At 36.1% G+C, this 19,669-nt stretch overlaps 1 protein-coding gene across 1 annotated transcript in view; it reads left to right on the top strand.

Annotated features, from left to right (window-relative positions):
* The window catches only part of GLP2R (glucagon like peptide 2 receptor), a 66,626-nt gene that overhangs the window by 9,751 nt on the left and 37,206 nt on the right, over window positions 1-19,669 (top strand). The window contains exons 4-9 of the mRNA XM_072638125.1: window positions 790-911; window positions 4,863-4,969; window positions 7,107-7,260; window positions 9,164-9,323; window positions 10,022-10,082; window positions 17,882-17,951. Of these exons, the coding sequence (XP_072494226.1) occupies window positions 790-911; window positions 4,863-4,969; window positions 7,107-7,260; window positions 9,164-9,323; window positions 10,022-10,082; window positions 17,882-17,951 (674 nt within the window). The remainder of the gene's footprint in view (window positions 1-789; window positions 912-4,862; window positions 4,970-7,106; window positions 7,261-9,163; window positions 9,324-10,021; window positions 10,083-17,881; window positions 17,952-19,669) is intronic.

Raw genomic sequence — 19,669 nt, 5'->3', positions numbered from 1 at the left:
GGGGGATTTATGGTGGAAACATGCCAATGCTGACAGCTAGCTTATAAGGAAAAGGTACTGCTACCTCAAACTGAATAGATATTAGCCAATTAGAGCCTTGTGAAAACATTATCCTGCTTAAGGAATGACCTGTCTGGACAGAATTTGCTGCCTCACTGATGTTGGGTGAATTTACCCTCTCTCCTCTTTCTCGTCTGCCAGTAAACTGGCATTGCTCATCCTTAAATTTTTTAATTTTTTTGTCTATACTTCTATGATGAGTTTTCCCTCCAGATAAACTTTTTCATTGTATCCTGAGCAAGTGTTTGCTATAAATGAATAAACCATGTAGTGGGGAAAGACAAAAGACAATTTCTGGACAAATAACCCTAAACTTAAATGCAAAGCTATATTATATCTCTCTCCAAAAAGTGTGACTTCATTAGTCCAAATGTCTTTCTCACCCAGAAGGGCAAACACAGAAAAGCTTAGTGGGTCTTGGTTTTTGCTACTGAATTTAGAAGCTTTGGAAAATATCTGTGTAAGTGTATGCACACATATATGCATGCATAAATATGTATACATACATTATGTATAAACTGTGTATATATATTTATATAAACACGTGCCATTTAAAGATCAAAAGTAAACTGCAAATACTTTAATGAGTCACTGAAAGGGCAATGAGAACCATTCTTTCCTGAGATTTTCCACAACTCTGTTGGGCAATGGTGGTGGGGATTGAAAGCTTTGAAGCAAACATGAAGCAGTATGCATTGATTTTTTTTTTCTAAAACTGTTTACTTTCAGAAAGCTCAGGAAGAGTATACAGACGTTGCTTGCCTGGGGGAACTTGGCAGACTCTGGAGAACTCTACAGATATTTGGCGGTATGACACAGAATGTTCTGAGAAGTACAGCTTCAAACAACATGTGAGCTCTGTTGATCTTAGTGGTAACAGCTCCATCTCTTTACTGCTCTCCTGAATTATTAATAAAACTAGGTTATGTCTATCCCATAGGCTCTATGCATGCACATGAATGTAGGCTAGCCTTAGTGTTATAATGATCCATAAAAAAGAGTCCACATGAAAATTTGGAGAAGTATAGGGTTTCTGTCATCACAACCAATGTGCAATTCACTAAACATATTCTAACGCGGAAAGAAGAAATCAAAGTTTTCATAGAACAGTAAACTCTTTGTTATCTATCATTCATCTAGCAGAACTTTCGATTAATTTTACTGGGAATTACAGAAAAAGCAACATTGTGCTACTTTCCTTTTTGAAAAAGGTCTTTAATAGTAATGCCTTGACATCCTAATAGAAGAGAGTATAAAGTATAAGTAGTTGTGTGTGTGTGTGTGTGTGTGTGTGTGTGTGTGTGTGTGTGTGTGTGTGACTTAAAGTTCCTGGACATAATGTTCTAAACGTGTGTAAGCCTTGTTTCAAAAGCCTCTCTATAGAAGCTATAGAACTGTTACTACCTTTTTTTTAAGGAGGGAAACTAGGAGTTACAACTACCAATCTATGAAGTTCTTCTCCTTATGTAGTTAAGAGTATTCAAGTTTATTTTGGATCTGTGAGGAGTTTGTAGAGAAAACAGAGAGAAAAAAAGATGAAGAAAAACTTCTTACTAAATCTGTCGTAAATATTATTTTATGAAGAAACATTGCAAAATGATTTTTATGAGGAGAGTATTATGAGTTATTGCTTGCATAAAGCTGAAGAGATTTTTTTCCCTATCATGGAAGGAGAAAAGCTGGAGGAGATAAAGACAAAGATAAAAAAGATGGAATAATTGTCTTTCTTTACGAAAACTATTGTAGCCTTCCTCTGAATAGGATTAAGTGAATTCTAATGAATAGGATTTATTTGTTAGAATGAGTGAACTAGTATGGGATTGTATTCTCAGAGGTGAACTTATCTACTTTTAGGCATAGTTTGAAATTACTCAGGACTATGATTTTCTCCTTGATAAAATTCTCAATAATTCTCTGTGTTTTAGTATGGATTTTATTATATTATTCTTTATTATATTATATTATTTTATTATATATTGTCTATTTAGTAACTAATATATTTAATTATGTGAAACTAAGAAATTGAATATAAAAAGAAATATGAATAACTTTTCTTGAGAAAGTTAAATAATATTTGATAAACATGGATGGGGACACTGAGTCTAATTGATTCATTGAAAGATATGTTGAAATTATATTCATGAGGAAATATATGAAAATAATCCTGGATTTCCTTAGAGATCTGGATGGCAAAATTAAATATAGGAACAAGTTCCATAGCAGGCTGAAGAGTAACCTATAAATGAGTCTGGAAAAGCCTAGACCAAATGTGAATCTGCTACATGACAGTGGTAGAGCTGTTCCTCTACCGCATCTGACATGTAAAAAACAAATGAATTTGACTAGGTGATCTCTACAGTTTCCTTCTGGCTTTAATATTCTCCATGAGTTAGTAAAACAAGTTGGCAGACATTACACTTTTAAAGCCAGGAATTAAAAAATACTTAGCCTTCATCCTCTCCTCTCCCCCTTCCATGTTGCTTTCTGACTTTACATCAGAATTAAAGTAGTTTTTTTTAAAACAACAACAACCCCTCTGACATTTGCTAAGTAGAAGACTGAAATTTTTCAAAGAACAATCTATCAAAGACTATAGACTGTGGTTCTGAGTTTGTACCTGCAAATTCCTTGAAACTCTTGAAATATAATTATTTGAGTCCCAAAACTAAGATTCTTTTTAAAGCTTTCTTACTAGCTCCTCATCTATTTGGAGATGTAACTTTTTCTATAAATCCATTTTTCCCTTCCTTAAAAACTCGGCTAAAGAGAGCAAAGTAAAATAGCGAATGAATACGTTCACCTCTTTCTTTGCAACTGTTAGATGGTATCAGCCCTAAGCAGGGAATCTAGCTGTTCATTGTTCTGATTTGTTTTGCTATGAGTTATCTTTGGTTACAGAGTTTATTCCCCCTATCCCCCAAATTTCTACCTCTCTTTTACCATCTTTGGGTATGTTCCCTTCCATCTTTATTTTTGCATGCCCTTAAAAAAATTCGAGCTTTTATTTCAATGTTTTTCTTATTTAGTTATTCAAAATTTTCTTCTCAGAATTTCATTGCTTACCTTCTTCCTTTCATTCCATTTCTTTACCTATGGAATCATAGGTATCTTTTCCAAATATATTGAAGTCAGCTTCCCATAATTTGGAATTATGCTAAGAAATTGACTAAAATATCCATACCTTTTGCCCTAGAGATCCCACTGGTAAACATTTACCCCAAAGTCCATCAAATCGGGAATGATTGAACAAATTGTAGTACTTCACAGGAGCGTAATAGTAATAATGTAATTATTTACATGTAAAAAATAATGACTATAATGAACATATAAACACATGAAGAGACATAGGAACTGATGCAAAGTAAAATAAGCAGAACCTGGGGAGATACATACGAATATTATGAAGTTGTAATAGCCAAGCTTTGCCCCAAAGAAGAGATATAAGAATGTATCCCCCCCCCCCACCATTTAGCAGAAATGGGGAACTATGTGTGCAATACTTCATATAATATTAAAATTAGTTAGCATATTGGTTAGTTTTGTTGAATTCTTTGCCCCTTTTTTGTTCTTGTTCTTCTTCTTTTTTTTTTTTTTTTACAAATGTTGGCTTTTTGGAAGGGGAAAAGTAAGGAAGAGAGAAATATTGGAAAATGTGGGAATAAAATAAAGTAGGAATAAAAGATATCAATTACTTTTTAAAAGAATGAAATTAGCTTTCTGAAAGTCTAGATAAATGACTGATGATATGTATGGCTCTTTTTCTTTAATATTATATATTCCAAGGTTATGTGCTTATATTCTCCCAAAAGTCTTGTTATTTCCACTTCATCAATCAGACTATTCTTTGTTGGTCCCAGTTGTCTATAGTAAGAGTTCCCCTGACTGCTTCTTCCCAAAAGATGGAGATGAAATTATTATAAAGGCAAATCAAGAATTTATCATGTGCTCTTAGCAAATTCTGGATCATTGAAATGTCTTTACAGTATTAGTAGCTTTTCAATCAGATTTGATACTATGAAAACATAATTTCTATCACCTGTCTGCCTGAGCAGACTGAAGTGTACTGATATAATAATATCACTTTTTTCCCCTTTTCATTTTTATGTAAATACTCTCACCTATTCTCAGGTTCAATATAAAGCTATTTATTATTAATATATATGTATACTAACTATTACACTTTTATTGTTGGTTTTGAACAAAATTTATAATTTGATTTTCATACTTTAGTAGTGAATTAATTATATGGTAAAAATCAGTAGAAGTAGCTTGTAACAGATGTGAGTCTTAGGAAGTCTTAGGAAGCTATCACATCTAAAACTTTTCAAAGAAAATAACAAACCTGCTGCTATGTCTTGTTTGGTGTACCCTCAGCTACCACTGTCCTTGTTGGAAGGGAATCATCATTCACTATTGCAGATCTCTTCCTTTTAGGAGCCCTTTCATAAGTCTTCTACCCTTTAGTATACATGAATCTTCTTTAGTATTTGGGAAAACACTCCAGAGTGTCCAGAGTGAATGGAAACAGCTTGAGATCTAGTGCACATTTCCAATGATACATAAAGTCTTCTTTTACACTATTGTGTCATGTTCTTCCATCTATGGCTATTGTGTTTCCTCCTCCCAAGGAGTTTGACCATGGACAAGTATGACTGGAATCCCTTGGACTCTTCCTTTTTAAATCTAGACCTATGCCTTTGGGCAGGGGAGATTCGGGGAGGAAGATACACAGACTTCAAATGAGTCCAGAATTCCATTCATCACTTAACATTGATCTACATCGTCTTTATCTCCATATACAGGATGAGCACCACACATTGCTTTCAACTTTGCAGATAATGTATACCCTGGGATATTCCCTCTCACTCATTTCCCTCTTCTTGGCTCTCATAATTCTCCTGTGTCTAAGGTGAGTAAGATCTTTTTTTCTATAAGCTTTTTAGGAGTATAACTAAATTACATATGTTTCTCTCCTTTTATTATCTCATTATTTGGAGTTGTCTGGTTGACCAGAGAGAAAAATCTCTAGAAAGGAATGAGTCTATTGCAAAATTCACAGTAGACTTTGGGATTCAAGTCAACTAGTGTTTATTAAGTGCTAACTATATGCCAGGCACTGTGCTAAATGTTGGGGATGCAAATAGAAGCAAAAAGAAACACAGTCCCTTCATGGAAAGAGATTTCATACCAATTGGAGAAGACAACACATAAAAGGAAATGTAAAAGCAGCAAAGGTAGGGTATGTGTGTGGGGAGAGGGATGGAGAGATGGAGGTAGGCTTTGTGTGGAGGCGTGGGGGATGGAGAGTCAGTACCAACGTAGGGACATATTGAAGGAAGACATCTGGAGAGTCAGAAATAGAGTCTGGAGAACAAGGAAAGAACAAACATAGTTGACTTGGGCCCTTCTTTAAAATGGAGATTCTGGGATGAACTGACCAATTAGAGAAAAGAGCTGCAGAGGCAGAAGAATTTCCAGGTTAAAAGATCTTTTAGGGTGATAATGCTGCTGAGGCATGGTGAAGAAAGGAGTACAGAGAGGAATGAAAGAGTGGGGATTGGTCAAGGAATTCTTTGTTTAGATCATTCAGCACTCTTAATAATAAACAGCAAACCCAGAGAGTCAGGAATAACTCTCCAAATTACCTGGATGGGACCCTTGTTTAGTGTCAACTAGTAATGACATGAAGCATGGTCCAGTAGAAAGACCATCGGACTGAAAATCAAAGGGCATTTTCTAGAAGATAAGGTTTTCTTCCTTGCCTCACTCACTAGTTGTGTGACCTTGGGCAAATCATTTCCCTTTCTAGGTCTCCATTTTCTCCTCTATAAAATGAAGATGCTGGACTAGATGGTTTCTAAGGATCTTTCTAGCTTTAAATACTATGATCTTGTAATATAATATACCATCCAGCTTTTTGTATCTATAAAGTTAAATATGTTACACAATTATTGGAAGCAATGCATTCTAGAGTCAACTTGACTCGCACTGGACTTGGATCTCTCCAGAAAAGAGAGACTCTGTGGGCAACCTACCTCAGGGTGATTCTTTTGCCTTTTGTAACTCTAGATCAATTTCCATGCTGCCTTTCAATCCCTGATATTGACCAGGATCTAATTGGGCCTAAAATCTCATTGGGAGGAAGAGGAAAAAAGATGAAAAAACTACTTGATAACTTTATTATGTATTTAAAAGAAATACCAAGTTTTACATAATATTTTTATAGCTTCATGTGCTGTCATCTTTTTTTCTATTCTACTATGTTATGGAAATGTTTGTTTTATTTCTGAAGTTCAGAATAAAATAAATAAAAGAAAAAAGAAAGTCTTCCTGGGGGAACTTGCTCTGAATATTGCTTGGTCTGTACAGTCACCTCTTCTTTCTTCCTATCACAAACTTCCCAGGAGGTAACCAGAATGTCCAAGCCCTAATAATGGGATCTACAACTAACTATCACTGAAGTGATTCCCTCTACAATCTTTTGGTTCACACAGGTGTTTTACAACCACCTCAGGCCAGAACTGCAACCTTTAGGTTCTTCCGTAGGACACTAGAGCAGGTTCTTCTTCATAATAATAGAAATTTTTATGCCATGTAAGAGTTTGGAGTGTTCTGTCTACCACCAAACCATTGGTCCTACCAGTCTTCCTCAGTGGCTTACCAAAACATATAGATGCAAATCACGGGAAAATAGCCCTTCCTCAAGGTAAGGTTTTTAGCCAAACCTTTTTAAAACAAAATATTTTGCATATACTTATATATTTGTATGATGCATACATATATGTATATTATTATACACTATATATGCATATATATTATACATTTACACATCATTTCTCTAATAGAATATAAGTTCCTTGAGCTCAGGGACTCTTTCTTTGTATTTCTAGCTCTTAAAACAATGTACAACATATGGTAAGTGTTTAATATATCCTTGTTGATTGAATGCTTAGGAGATTCAATGTCATATGAGAATATATCTCTTGGAGTAATTGAGTTATTATTGTATCCTTGGGGACCATTTGTGTTTCTTTTCTCTCCATTAGAAGAGTTCACTGCACTCGTAACTATATCCACATGAATTTATTTGGTTCTTTCATGCTTCGAGCTCTGGCTATATTGGTGAAGGACGTCATAATACATAATTCCTACTCAAAAAGACCAGATGATGAAAATGGATGGATGTCCTACCTGTCAGAGGTAATTCACATCATTACCATCCTCAGAAACAGACATTTATTAATTACCTATTTTATGCAAGTCACTCAACTAGGCTCTATGAAGGATACAAAGTACCCCATCATCAAGAAATTTGCTGTCTAACATGTATGCAAAAAGATTTATGATGAAGTACTGAACATATAATATAGATGATTCCTCAGAGGAAGCAACAGCCATGGAAAGTTCTAGGGGCAGCTAGGTAATGCAGTGAATAGAACACATGTCCTGGCCTCAGGAGGCTCTGAGTTCAAATCTGGCCTCAGACACTTGACACTTACCCTGCGCAAGTCACGTAACCCCAATTGCCTTGCCTTCCCCCATCTTAAAAAAAAAAAAAAAGAAATTCATAGAGTAGAATGAACTTTCAGTATTATCATATGATTTTATGGATGTGGAAATTGAGTCTTTTAGAGTTTAAGTGACTTTGCCCCGAATTATCCAATCAGTAAACTGCAGAGTCAGTATCGAAATTGCAGATCTTCTGACTCCAAGTTGAATTGCTTTGTTCCTCCTCACCCTACCCACCCTCCCCCTGATTATGACATGACTACTAGACTAAAGAAGGTTGTAATTGTCTGGGAAGACCCCATGGAGGGTATGGAATTTGAGCAAGATCTTGAATAGTGAGTCAGATGTAGGTAGGCATAATACTATGTAGGAGGAGGGAAAAGGTTTTCTAGATAGAAGAAGGAGAGTCAGCCAGATCTTAGAGCATGGGATGTTCATGACATTTCTAAGTTATCATTTGACTAGGGTAATGTGAGATAAGGTTCAAGATGTAGGTTAGGGCCACATTACAAAGTGCTTGGTTGGTCAAGTTTCATAAAATAAAAGTCAATGATTATTTATGAAATAATGCTCTTCTGCTCCAAAGAATCAGCCCTTCTTCTCCCCCACCCCCATTGCTCATGGGACAAAGTCCTGACCATAAAAGCACTGATTTGAGAGAAGCTATTATTTTTCTATTATATTAATAAGCAACTATTAAATTAAGATTAAGATTTTTTTTTTTCCTTTCCGTTTCCTCATTCAGGGACTAGCCCCTGTAGGTCATTCAGTCAAGTCTCTGAAAGACAAAGCTGATAGATGAGATTGGCCTAATCTTTGGGTACATGTTTCAAGATCTTGGATAGGACCCCACCCAAATAGTGTGGTCTATAGTGTAAACTGGATCTAATCTAGGTGAATTTCAGCCCCAAAGTACCATCTATGCCTTTGCCCTCCTGCATTGGAGTCTAGGGTAACCCGACTCATGAAGGAGAAAACAATGATTGTGGTCTGGATAGAGATGTATTCCTTTGTCTAGATTGCTGGAGGCAGCTGAGTCTCATGATTAAGCCATGTTCTCAGCAGAAGGAGCTGAAGACTTTTACCCCACAATGTGTCTATACCCTCATTAATTGTTGAATAATCAGGGTTGATTTTTTACCTGTCAGGAGCATCTGCTTTTCCAAAGGTATTTAAGCATTCAATGATATTCATATTGGTTCTTTGGTTGTTGAGAGAGACTAATGATTATCACTTTATTGATTATTAGTTAATCTAATTAATAAATTGACTATTAATTACCTAGAAATTGTTTCTCAAGGTTTTTCATTCGTCACAGATTCTTTTGGACAAAGGATCAAGGTGGATAAATTTCGTCTCACACACACACACACACACACACACACACACACACTAATTTTTCTTATTTTTGTTTTTTTCTGACTAGGGCACCAGTCCAGAGAGGTTGAGTGCCTTGCCCAAGGTCACATCACTAGTAGGTAACAGATGTGGTGTTGAAACCTTGGTTGTTTATCTTCATGTCAGGTGACTGCGTTGCTGTAGCTTTCCCTGGCACTGAGATAAAAATCAGCATCTTTCTCCCTTCCTCTTTCAGTCTTCATCCACTTGTCAAGCTGCACAAGTTCTTCTTCACTACTTTGTTGGAGCCAATTACTCGTGGCTTTTAGTTGAAGGCATTTATCTTCACACACTGCTGGGACCTTTGGTACTGTCACAGAAACGCCTTTTGCCCAGATATATTTTGGTAGGCTGGGGTAAGTAAACCATGTGTTCAGATTTCTGCTACCGAGGCAGTGTCTATTTATTTAGGATACAGGGAGAGAAAATACCACAGACAAGAATGAAATTGGTTTAAAAAATCTGAATACCCAATATTAATTAAGTGATCATTAATGAAAGGTTCAGAAATTAACTTTTTCTTCTAAAAAGACATCAGGACTTTTTGTAAAATGACTCTAGTATTAGCCTGATCAAAAGGATGTTGGCTATTAAGCAAAGTCAATATCTCCCTGCATTTTCCCCTTATTTTGAAGGGGTAAGAGAGCATCAATCTCCCTCTACTTTGCTTAAATGATAAGTTGTAACATACTTGTTGTGTGACTAAGAACAATTTTTTCATGGTCTCCCAAAGAGTCAAAGAATATTAGGGCAAGAAAGTGGCCATAGAGGTTATCTAGCCCAACTTCACACTTTTATCCACATCATCCTCTATAGGAAGTTATCCAGCCTTTGCTGAAAGATATCCAGAGACAAGTGGCTTATTAGATCATGAGCCATCCTATGACATTGCTGGACAACTCTAATTGTCCAAAGGTGGGGGAGGGGAAGGATCTTGCAGGCCCTATGCGTTTCTCATGTTCTTAGCTAGTGTTGTTGGTCCTGGCTGGCTGAAATGGGAGGCAATAGATTTGATCTTAATTCTCCTAAAATACTACCTGTGTTTTCTCCCTAGCATTTCCTGTTTTGTATGTGGTTCCTTGGTGTATTACTCGAGTAAAGCTGGAGAACACAGGGTATGTATGTAGCTAATAAGTAAATTGCACAATTGAGTGCTGGTAATTGAATCACTTACCATCCTTCTTTATATGTCAAAAATTGCCTCACTGCTTGCTCCTCATCTACTTATGCTAGAGAGGCAAGTCTGCTGTATGTAAACCTAGGCCTCAGTCCTACCTGTACTCTAATACCATTTTTAAAATATATACTTAATATTTTATTTTTCCTTTAAAACAATTTTTAACATTCATTTTTTAAAACCTTGAGCTCATCTCAAAGGGCTTTGTTTAAAGTACATACCCTTTGACCTAGAAAAACTGCTTCTAGGTCTGTATCCCAAAGAGATCATAAAAAAGGGAAAAGGACCTACGTGTACAAAAATATACACAGCAGCTCTTTTTGTGGTGGCCAAGAATTGGAAGTTGAAGGGATGCCCATCAATTGGGAAATGGCTGAAAAAGTTGTGGGATATGAATACAATGGAATACTTTTGTTCTATAAGAAACGATGAGAAGGTAAACTTCAGAAAAACCTGGAAAGACTTACATGAACTGATGCTGAGTGAAATGAGCAGAAATCAGGAGAACTTTATACACAGTAACAGCAACGTTGTGCAGTGACAAACTTTGAAAGAATTAGTTCTTCTCATCAATACAGGGATCTAAGATGAGTCCAAAAGACTCATGCTGGAAAATGCTACCCATATCCAGAGAAAGAACTATGGAGTCTGAATGTAGATTGAAGCAAACTATTTTCTCTTTTTTTTTTCTTTCTTGTGATTTTTAATATGATTGTATATGTATAGCCTATAACAGATTGCACACCATCTTGGGGAAGGGGAAGTGGAGGGAGGAAGAGAAAATTTAGAAGTCAAAATCTTATAGAAGTGAATGTTGAAAACTAAAAACAAACAAATTTTTTTTAAAATTGAAAAAAATCAGTAAAAACAGTGACAACAAACAAACTTGAGTTGCAAATTCTCTCCCTACCCTCCTCCTCTCTGAATGAGAAGGCAAGCAATTAGATATAGGCTATAAATATGTTAAACATTTCCATATTAGTCATGTTGTGAAAGAAAACACATACCAACAAAACAAAAACAACCCAAGAAAAATAAAGAAAGCAAAAAAATCCAATATGCCTAGATCTGCGCTCTATCAGTATGGATAGCAGTTTTAATCATAAGTCTTTTGGAATTGTCTTGGATCATTGCATTACTAAGATTAAGCCATTCACAGCTGATCATCATATAATATTACTATTATTGTGTACAAACTTCTCCTGGTTCTGCTCATTTCATTTTGCATCAGTTCATGGGAATCTTTCTAGTCTTTTTCTGAGAGCATCCTGCTTGACATTGCTTGTCAAGAATTAAAGCATTCAATCACAATCATATACCACAATTTGTATAGCTATTCCTCAAATGATAAGCATCCCCTCAATTTCCAGTTCCTTGCTAATACAAAAAGAACTGCTATAAATATTTTTGTATATATAGGCCCTTTTCCTGTTTGTTTTTTATCTCTTTGGGATATAGACCTGGGTCAAAGTGCTAGCTCAAAGGGTATACATGGTTTTATAACCTTTTGGGCATGGTTCCAAATTGCACTTCACAATGGTTGAATTAATTCACAGCTCCACCAATAGTGTATTAGTGTCTCAATTTCCCCACATCTCCTCTAATATCTGTCATTTCCCTTTTCTGTCATATTAACCAATCTAAAAGTTGTGTAGTGGTATCTCAGAGTTGTTTTAATTTACATTCCTCTAATCAGTAGTGATTTAGAGCATTTTTTCATTTGACTATAAATAAGTTAGATTACTTTGTCTGAAGACTGTTCATATCCTTTGACCATTTATCAACTGGGGGATAACTCTTATTTTATAAATATGATTCAGTTCGCTATATATTTGAAAAATGAGGTCTTTATCAGAAAAAAATTATTGTAAATTTTATTTCACAGTTATGGTTACTAACTGTATTTCCCTTCATCCTATTTTCCCTCTTTTTAACCTGCTGTCTCTTTCCATTCACCCAGTCTCTCCTCAAAAATGTTTTGCTTCTTGCTACTGTCCGCTCTGCCATCAGCTCCCTCATCCCCATTTCTTATCCTCTGTCAATCCTACTTTCCTATAGGGTAATATAGATTTCTATACCAATCTGAGTGTATATGTTATTCCCTCTCTGTGACAGTTCTGATGAGAGTAAGGTTCAAGTGCTCCCATTCACCTCCCCCATTTTCCACTCTACTATAAAAGCTCTTTCATGCCTCTTTTATATGGGATAATTTATCCCATTCTAACTCCTTTCCCCTTCTCTCAGGTCATTCCTTTTTCTTGCCCCTTAATTTTATTTTTTAGGTATCATCATATTCAATTCACACTTGAGTCTTTTGTCTGTATACTCCTTCTACCTTCCCTAATAATGAGAAAGTTCTTAGGAGTTACAAGTATCATTTTCCCATGTCGGGAGGTAAACAGTTTAATCTTTTAAAATTTCTTATGATTTCTCTTTCCTGTTTGTCTTTTTAAAACGTTTCTTCTGAATCTTATATTTGCAAGTCAAATTTTCTATTCAGCTTTGGCCTTTTCATTAGGAATGCTTGAAAGTCTTCTATTTCATTGAAGAACCATATATACTTTGAAGGATTACATTCAGTTTTTCTGAGTAGGTGATTCTTGATTGTAATCCTAGTTCCTTTGCTCTCTGGAACACTATATTCCAAGGTCTCTGATACTTTAACGTAAAAGCTGCTAAATCTTATGTTATCCTGACTATGACTCCACGATATTTGAATTGTTTCTTTCTGACTCCTTGCAATATATTCCCCTTGACCTGGGAGCTATAGAATTTGGCTATACTATTCCTGAGTATTTTCCTTTGGGGAAGTTATATCTGTTATAACTCCTTTGGGAGTTACATCTATTAAAGTTGGTCATTGCACAATGTTACTGTTACTGTGTATAATATCTTCATGGTTCTGCTCATTCCACTTACCATCAGTTTACATAAGTCCAGGTTTTTCTGAAGTCCATCTGCTCATCATTTCTTATGAAACAATAGTATTCCATTCTATTCATATACCACAACTTGTTCAGTTATTTCCCAATTGATGGGCATTCCTTCATCTTCCAATTCTTGGCCACCATAAAAAGAGCTACTATAAATATTTTTATATATGTGGATCCTTTTCTCTTTTTAATGATTTCTTCAAGACACAGACATAGAAATGGTATTGCTGGGTCAAAGAGTATGCACAGTTTTATATACCTTTGAGCATAGTTCCAAATTGCTCTCTAGAATGGTTGGATCAGTTCACAACTCCGCCAACAATGCATTAGTGCTCCAATTTTCCCACATTTTCTCCAACATTTCTCATTTTCCTTTTTTGTCATGTTAGCCAATCTGATAGGTGTGATGTGGTACCTTAGAGTTGTTTTGATTTGCATCTCTCTAATCAGTCTTGATTTAGAGCATTTTTTCATATGACTATATATAACTTTAATTTCTTCAACTGAAAATTACATGTTCACGTCTTTTGACCATTTATCAATTGGGGAATGACTTGTATTCTTATAAATTTGACTCAGTCCTCTGTATATTTTAGGAATGAGGCTTTTATCAGAGATACTGATTGTTTCCCAGTTTTCTACTTCCCTTCCAATCTTGGTTTCATTGACTTTGCTTGTACAAAAATTTTAAGTTAATTTAATTAAAAATTATTCATTTTATATTTCATAATGTTCTCTATCTCTTGTTTGTTCATAAATTCTTCCATTCTTCATATATCTGACAGATAAACTATTCCTTGTTTTCCTAATTATGGTGTGCTCATTTTGACTTTATCTTTGTATATGGTGTAAGATGCTGGACTATGCCTAGTTTTTCCAATACTATTTTCCAGTTTTCCCAGTTTTTTGTCCTGATCCCAGGAGTCTTTGAGTTTATCAAACAGTAGATTACTATAGTCATTGACTACTGTGTCTTGTATACCTAATGTATTCCACTGATCCACTACTTTATTTCTTAGCCAGTACCAAGTAATTTTGATGATTGCTGCTTTGTAATACAATTTAAGATCTGGTACTGCTAGGCCACCTTCCCTAGCATTTGTTTTCATCATTTCCCTTGATATTTTGGACTTTTTGTTCTTCTAGGTCAATTTTATTATTATTTTTTCTAGCTCTACAAAGTAATTTTTTGGTAGTTTGGTATGGCACTGAATAAGTAAATTAATTTAGGCATATATGTCACTTTTGTTATATTAGCTTGGCCTACCCATGATCAACTAATATTTTCCCAGTTATTTAGATCTGACTTATTTTGTGTGAAAAGTGTTTTTTAATTGTGTTCATGTAGTTCCTGGGTTTGTTGGGGCAGGTAGATTCCTAAATATTTTATACTGTCTACAGCTACTTTAAATGGAATTTCTCTTTCTATCTTCTGCTTTGGGGCTTTGTTAGTAATATGTAGAAATGTTGATTTATATGGGGTTTATTTTATAACCTTCAACTCTCAATTCTAATTATTAAGGAATTCTTTTATTCACTGAACTTTTGTGACTCCTTTGCTCTATGGCCAATTCCACTTTTTAAGTTCTTTTCTTCAGTGAATTGTGTATCTTTTGCCATTTGGCCAATTCTGCTTTTAAGAGTTCTCTTCAGTGGTTTTTTGTACCTCTTTTGTCCTTTGATCTATTCTGCTTTATAAGATGTTATTTTCTTCAGTACTTTTTGTGCCTCCTTTGCCACACTGTTGACTCCTTTTTTTATGATTTTCTTGCATCAGCCTCATTTCTTTTCCCATTTTTTTTACTCTGTCTCTCATGTTTGATTTTTCAAATCTTCTTTGAGTTCTTTCGGGGATTCATTTTATGCCTGAGACCAATTCAGCTTTTTTTTTTTGAAGCTTTGGGTGCAGCAGTTTTTATTCTGTTGTCTTTTTCTGAGTTTGTGCTTTGTTCTTTTCTGTCATCATAATAACTTTCCATGCTTAGGTTCTCTTTTGTTATTTTTTTTTCACTTTTCCAGACTATTTCTTGATTTTTAACTCAGTGTTAAAATTGGGCTCTGCTCTTGGGGGTGAGGGGCACTGTCTGAAGCTTTAGGTCTTTTGTTCAGTTAGTTCTGGGAGTCTGTAAGCTTTTAGTTCTTCCAAGGTGATATGATCTAAGGAGAAGTGTATTGACTACAGTCCTCGCTTGTGCTCTCATGTGTGAGTGACTATAAGCACTCTTTTCTGCCATGTGACCAGGTTCTCCATTCCCACAAGCCACAAGCTCTGGTGTGTTAGTGCTCTCCTCATTCTGGGACTTCTGCCCAGATATATGTATGGGCAATGCAACAGACTCCTGCACCTGTTATCTCCTCCTGACCAGTTGTCTAATCCCCTTACAGTCTATGACTTAACAATTCCAGAAGCTGTTGCTGCCACAGCTGTTGCTTCCACAGCTGATTCAGTCACCCCCACTTAGTTGCACCATCTAAATGAGGGCATTTAAGTACCCTGATAACAGCAAGAAGAGTGAGGGAAGACAAGTGGTAGCTTCTATTTTGGTAGAACTTCCCCATTTCCTTCCAAAAATTGGCATAAACCAATGGTTTCTTGACCTTTTTGGTCTCAGGACCAAAGGAGTAGATAGAATGCTAGACCTGGACTCACAATGACCTGAGTTCAAATTCAGTCTCAGATACTTACTAGCTATGTGATTCTGGTCAAATCAATTGACTTCTGTTTGCCTTAGTTTTCTCAACTATAAAATAAGGATGATAACAGCACCTGTTTCTTGGGGGTTTTGTGAGGATCACATGAGATAATATTTGTAAAATGTTTAGCACAGTGCCCAGCACATGCAGACACTTAATAAATGCTTCTTTCCTTCTTTCCTTCCTTCCTATTGATATGTAACATATTAGAAATTAAAATATTGATAATATTATAAAAATAGTCTTGACCTTGCATATCCTCCAAAAAGATCTCAGGGACCCCAAGAGGTCCCTGGACTACACTTTGGGAACTGTTGGAACATACCATAAAAAGAACAACAGAAGTGCAAGGTTTTTTATTTTGTTTATTCCTCTTTTTATTTAGGAAAAAATAGGCTTAGCTTAGTTCTTTGCCAGGATGGAGATGTTAAATCATAACTTCCTTAACAATGGCTTTCAGTTTTGCTTTTTCTTCTTCATTCCCATGGTCACTGCTCTTGTCCCAGTCCTCATAACCGCACACCCACACTGCTACAAAAACTTAGAAATGGTCTTCTTATCTCCAGGTTCTTTATCTCCTAATCTACCATATTCCTTGCTGCAGATTCCTCATTGCCTACACTATATCATCTAAAATTCTCTGTCTGACTTTAAAGGTCCTTTAAAATCTGACCCTGCACTATTTACTTTAGACTTCATCTTCTGCCTCTTCTTTACTGTCTTATGAACATATACTGTTTACTGCCTCAGATCATAATTTTCCTTCACATAGAATGACTTCTCTTATTCAAAGCTTCATAGGTTCATAGATTTGAGTTCATAGACATGGGTTTTATACTTTGCAGATGAGAAAACTGATGTTCAGAGAGGTTAAACTACTTGCCTAAAGTCACACAGTTTACCAAAATGTCAAGGCAAAGTCAAAAGCTCTATCTGATATCCAGAGAAGTATCATAGCTTAGTGGATGGAGTGCTAGACTTGGGGTTAGGAATACCTGGATACTAATCCCACCTTTAACACTCATGATCTGAACTACCATGGGCAAGTCACTCCCCTTCTCAGCCAAAGTTTTTTCGTCTGTAATAATACCTGTTATGATTCTGTAAACTGCCCTGCTTTAGTCCTATTCATTTCTTCCTTCCTGCTACTACTTTTCCACCTCTTCCTCAGTGACTGAGATAAATTCAGTATCATCTTTGCCACTGGAATCAACACAAGCTTAATTACTCTATGGCTTCCCTCAGAACCCCTGTGCTTCTTAACTATAGGTTGAAGTTCCTTTCCCTTCTCCCTGTTACTATCCATGTCAGCCTCTATTCTACTCTTCCTTTCTATTTTATTCTTTGGGCCCCCTGCTCTAATTTTTGCAAGCTTCTCATTATTTTCACCTGTGCCTTCCCTCCAGAAATGAATTTGTAAGTATTTTGTATTTACTTACATGTGTATATTTTCCCCCAAATAAAAAGTAAATTGCTTAAGAGGAAGAACTGTTTCAAATTTGTCTTTGTATCCCTAGCACTCAGTATAGGGGGTGCTTGTTGCATTGAATCATTCTCTCTTTCTCCTATTGTAAGCTCCTTAGGAGCAGTAACTATGACTTTTAAAATTTTTCTATCCCCAGTACCTAGAACAGTGGCTGTGAATAGTAGGCAGTTAATAAATGCTTACAGAATTGAATTGAAATCACTTTACTGAGTTGAACACAGCATCATAATTCTCATCATTACAATCCTCATTACCTTAAAAGACCTCCATATCCCATCTTTATTCCCACTTTTACCACTTTGGTCAGTCTACGAGGGTACCTTACTTGATTCTAGAGTCAATTTCACCCCCACATAGTCAGTACTTTACACTGGACAGCTCCTAGACTACCATCCCTGTCCCATCTCCTCCACACATAGCTAATCTTTGCCTCTATTAGGAAAATGCAGGAGTCTTCCTCAAAATTAGACAGTGTCTTTCCCCAACATTTTATGTTTTGCTTTATACAGTTGACTGTGGGAAACAGTAGACCCTGCAATGAGATATCTAGGGGACATGGAATTTTTTTGTTTTGATATCTTAGTAATTTCTAAGCCTACCCTTTTGTGTGCTATTTCTTCATAGGTGCTGGGGGACAAACAAAAATATGAAAATCTGGTGGATCATCAGAGGACCAATATTACTTTCAATTACAGTAAGGACATATTCTCTTCTCTGTTCAGTAACTTTATTCTCTTAATAATCTTAATCATAAGAATGTTCAGTGCCTCTTGAGGGACTGAGCATGGAGAGAATCTGGTTGGAATCTGGTGGACATGATGAAATAAGGTAGGATGTGATTTCTATTATCCCTCAAGAAAAAATGACAAAGAAGGAAGAAATTATGGGAACAGGGTTAAACTCCTTTAAAGTCTGGAGAGGTAATTCAAAGTCACTTTCTTTTCAGTAATTTTTTTTTGTTTTAGCAAAACAAAATACTTTAGCAAGCAATTGACTTGTTTTTCATGATTTTCTTGCATCACTCTAATTTCTCTTCCCAATTTTTACTCTATTTCTCTTACTTAATTTTCAAAATACTTTTTGAGCTCTTTGGTGGCCTGAGACCAATTCATGTTTTTCTTGGAGGCTTTGGATGTAGGAGCTTTGACTTTGTTTTCTGCTGTTCATATACTTTGGTCTTTCTTGTCACCAAAGTAAGGTTCTTTAGTCTGAGTTTTTCTTCTGGTTTTTGCTCATTTTCCTAGCCATTTACTTGACTTTTGATCTCTTTTTCAAGGTAGTTCTCTGCTTCCAGTGAGGGTGGGAGGTCTACTGTCAGCCACTTGATCCCCCCACAATCTATGGGCTGCCTAGAGTTTTGGAAACAGTCACTGCTGCTGCTGCTGCTGCCCATACCCCTGCTGCTTCTGCCACAGGCTCCTCTGGCAGCCTCCTCCAGCCCCTCTGCAACCCTAGGGCTGGGGTCTGACCACTCTACTCTCTCACAGAGATCCCACAGGTTTTTTCCACTGATCTTCTATTATCTCCTTGGTGTTTTGGGGTTGTGAAGTCTGGACACTGCCACAGGTGCCCAAGATTCAGTCCCCCCAAGGCCTGGTCAGGTCCTATCTGTGCATGGGCCACACTGGACTATGCTGTGCTCCCAGTATGGCTCAAAATCACTTTCTGACAAATCCTTTGAACAAAGGAGAAAGTTAGTAAAGGGGTAGGAGTATTAGAAAGTCCAATATATAAAAGGTAGAGCCTACTTGTGTGTAGGAGAATTTTCTTTTCATTGCTGCTTGCTCTGAAGCAGGTCTACGTATAGACTTTAGGGATTCCATGAATTAGGAAAAAATAATATCTTTATTTTCACTAACTTTTGATTTCTTCCATAAAGCTGTGCATTTTGTTTTTTTGCATTTAAAAGCATCATTGTGAGAAGGGGTCCATGGGTTTCACCAGACTTCAAAAGGGTCTATGACACAAAAAAGGTCAAGAAACTCTGCTAAAGGTTGCATAGCATTTAAGTTTTAATTGTCTCACCTAAATTTTTTTTGAGAAATTCATTTTTATGAAAGTAACAGTACCATATTTCAATGGAAGCCAAAAAGTCAAGGAAACACTATTGAGGAACCTAGTTTATGGAAACATAGTTTTGAAATAGAAATTTTATAGAATGGTGGTGTTGATGTGTATTTGGAGGTAGTGTTGGAAAGTGGGGTAGCAGCGTGGCATGAAAATGGCCAGGAAATGACATCATGGTTCTGTGTCTGAGTGAATTCTCATAAATCAGAAGCCCAGGGTCCAATAAAATGGATCATAGGACTCTAAGAATCATTTAATTTTTAGATAGTCTATAAACAACAACTTAACTATTGGCACTCTAAATGTGATATCCTTGTCCAAAGACCAAGTTGAATTCTTTCTGGA

The sequence above is a fragment of the Notamacropus eugenii genome, chromosome 2 (genome assembly GCF_028372415.1).
Source record: "Notamacropus eugenii isolate mMacEug1 chromosome 2, mMacEug1.pri_v2, whole genome shotgun sequence".
Lineage (NCBI taxonomy): Eukaryota > Metazoa > Chordata > Mammalia > Diprotodontia > Macropodidae > Notamacropus > Notamacropus eugenii.
Note: the sequence above shows the minus strand (reverse complement) of the source record. Positions and strands in the feature narration are given on the sequence as shown.